At 39.8% G+C, this 1,494-nt stretch overlaps 1 protein-coding gene across 1 annotated transcript; it reads left to right on the plus strand. All coding sequences in view use genetic code 12, as the record gives it.

Moving 5' to 3' along the window:
* On the plus strand, positions 1–1,401 carry CANMA_004060 (uncharacterized protein; the record flags this gene model as incomplete). The annotated part of the gene is made up of 1 exon (XM_051816297.1): positions 1–1,401. A coding segment is annotated over one exon (1,401 nt), but the record flags the coding sequence as incomplete, so codon positions are not given.
* Between the last annotated feature and the right edge of the window lie 93 nt (positions 1,402–1,494).

The following is a 1,494-nucleotide window of genomic DNA, read 5'->3' on the forward strand; positions in this document are numbered from 1 at the left end:
ATGAGTAATGAGAAGATTGGTAACCCTGTAGTTCATTCTACTGGTCCAATGACATCCCTTCATAGTGTTGGAAGTCACTTGCAAACACAAGATCATGAGGTTAATTTAGATGCTGTTTTGTCAAACCCTTTGTCTATAGGAGAAGTTGGTACCACCTTAACTGACGCTCAGAAGAACTATGTCTTGAGAAGATTGCATTTTGATGCGTTGACCAGCTTTGAAGACTTGCCTCCTGAGTGTACATTTATATTTGAAAAGATTGAGCAAACGTCAACTCAAGAAGCTGTTGAGATTTTGAAAGAAGCAATTCAAGAACACGGGCACGATGTTAATATTCAAGAACACGATTTGGAGTTATGGAAGGAGTTGGTGGATTACAATGCTCATGGTTTTCACCACCCTGAAGACGAAAAAGGGTCGGAATCATCCATCGACGAGAAGGGAAACCCAATCAAAGTTACAATTATTGCAGACGATGCTGAAACATCGTCAAATGATCCTTCAACTGGTAAACCGGAGGTTGTTGATTGGGATCTACAAGTGAGATTGGAAGCCGTGTTGGTTGCTTATTGGTCACCATATCCTGAAGTCAGAAGTGTTACCCTTCCATTTGATGACCCAACCATCCCCGTGGAAACTTTTAGAGTTTACCTCATTGGTATTATCTGGACTGCAATTGGTGCTGTTATTAATCAATTCTTTACCGAGAGACAGCCAGCTATTACCCTTGCAGTTTCTGTCGTTCAAGTGTTTTTATATCCCAGCGGTTTATTGTGCGAATGGATCTTGCCTAAGTGGAAGATCAAGCTTTGGAAATGGACACTTGATTTGAACCCGGGTCCTTACACTTATAAAGAGCAAATGTTAGCTACTATATTCTGCTCGGTTTCTGGCGGTGGTACATCGTATGTTTCGTCAAATATTTTGATGCAGAAGTCGGAACTCTTCTATGCAAATAAATGGGTTGACTTTGGGTACCAGGTATTGTTAATCTTGTCAACAAATTTTATGGGTATTGGGTTAGCTGGGCTAATTCGTAAATTTGCAGTGTATCCTGTCCAAGCTGTGTGGCCAATAATATTACCTGGTATTGCCTTGAACAAAACATTATTGACAAAATCAAAGCAGCAAAATATCAATGGATGGACAATTTCGGGGTACAGTTTCTTCTTCATTGTGTTTGGAGCATCGTTCCTTTACTTTTGGGTACCTGATTACTTATTCCAAGCGTTGTCGTATTTTTCTTGGCTAGCGTGGATCAAACCTGATAATCAAAATCTTGCTGCTGTCACCGGTTTCGTCAGTGGATTAGGACTCAATCCAATACCAACTTTCGATTGGAACATGATAAAAATGAATGCGCCTTTGCAAATGCCCTTCTACAATCAAACTAACATGATTGTCGGAATGTTTATTGGATTCTTTACTATTCTTGGGGTTTGGTATTCAAACTATAAATGGACTGGCTATTTACCAATCAATTCCAATAGTCTT

The sequence above is a fragment of the Candida margitis genome (assembly GCF_024628925.1).
Source record: "Candida margitis strain CBS 14175 chromosome Unknown scaffold135, whole genome shotgun sequence".
In the NCBI taxonomy this organism is placed as follows: Eukaryota; Fungi; Ascomycota; class Pichiomycetes; order Serinales; family Debaryomycetaceae; genus Lodderomyces; species Lodderomyces margitis.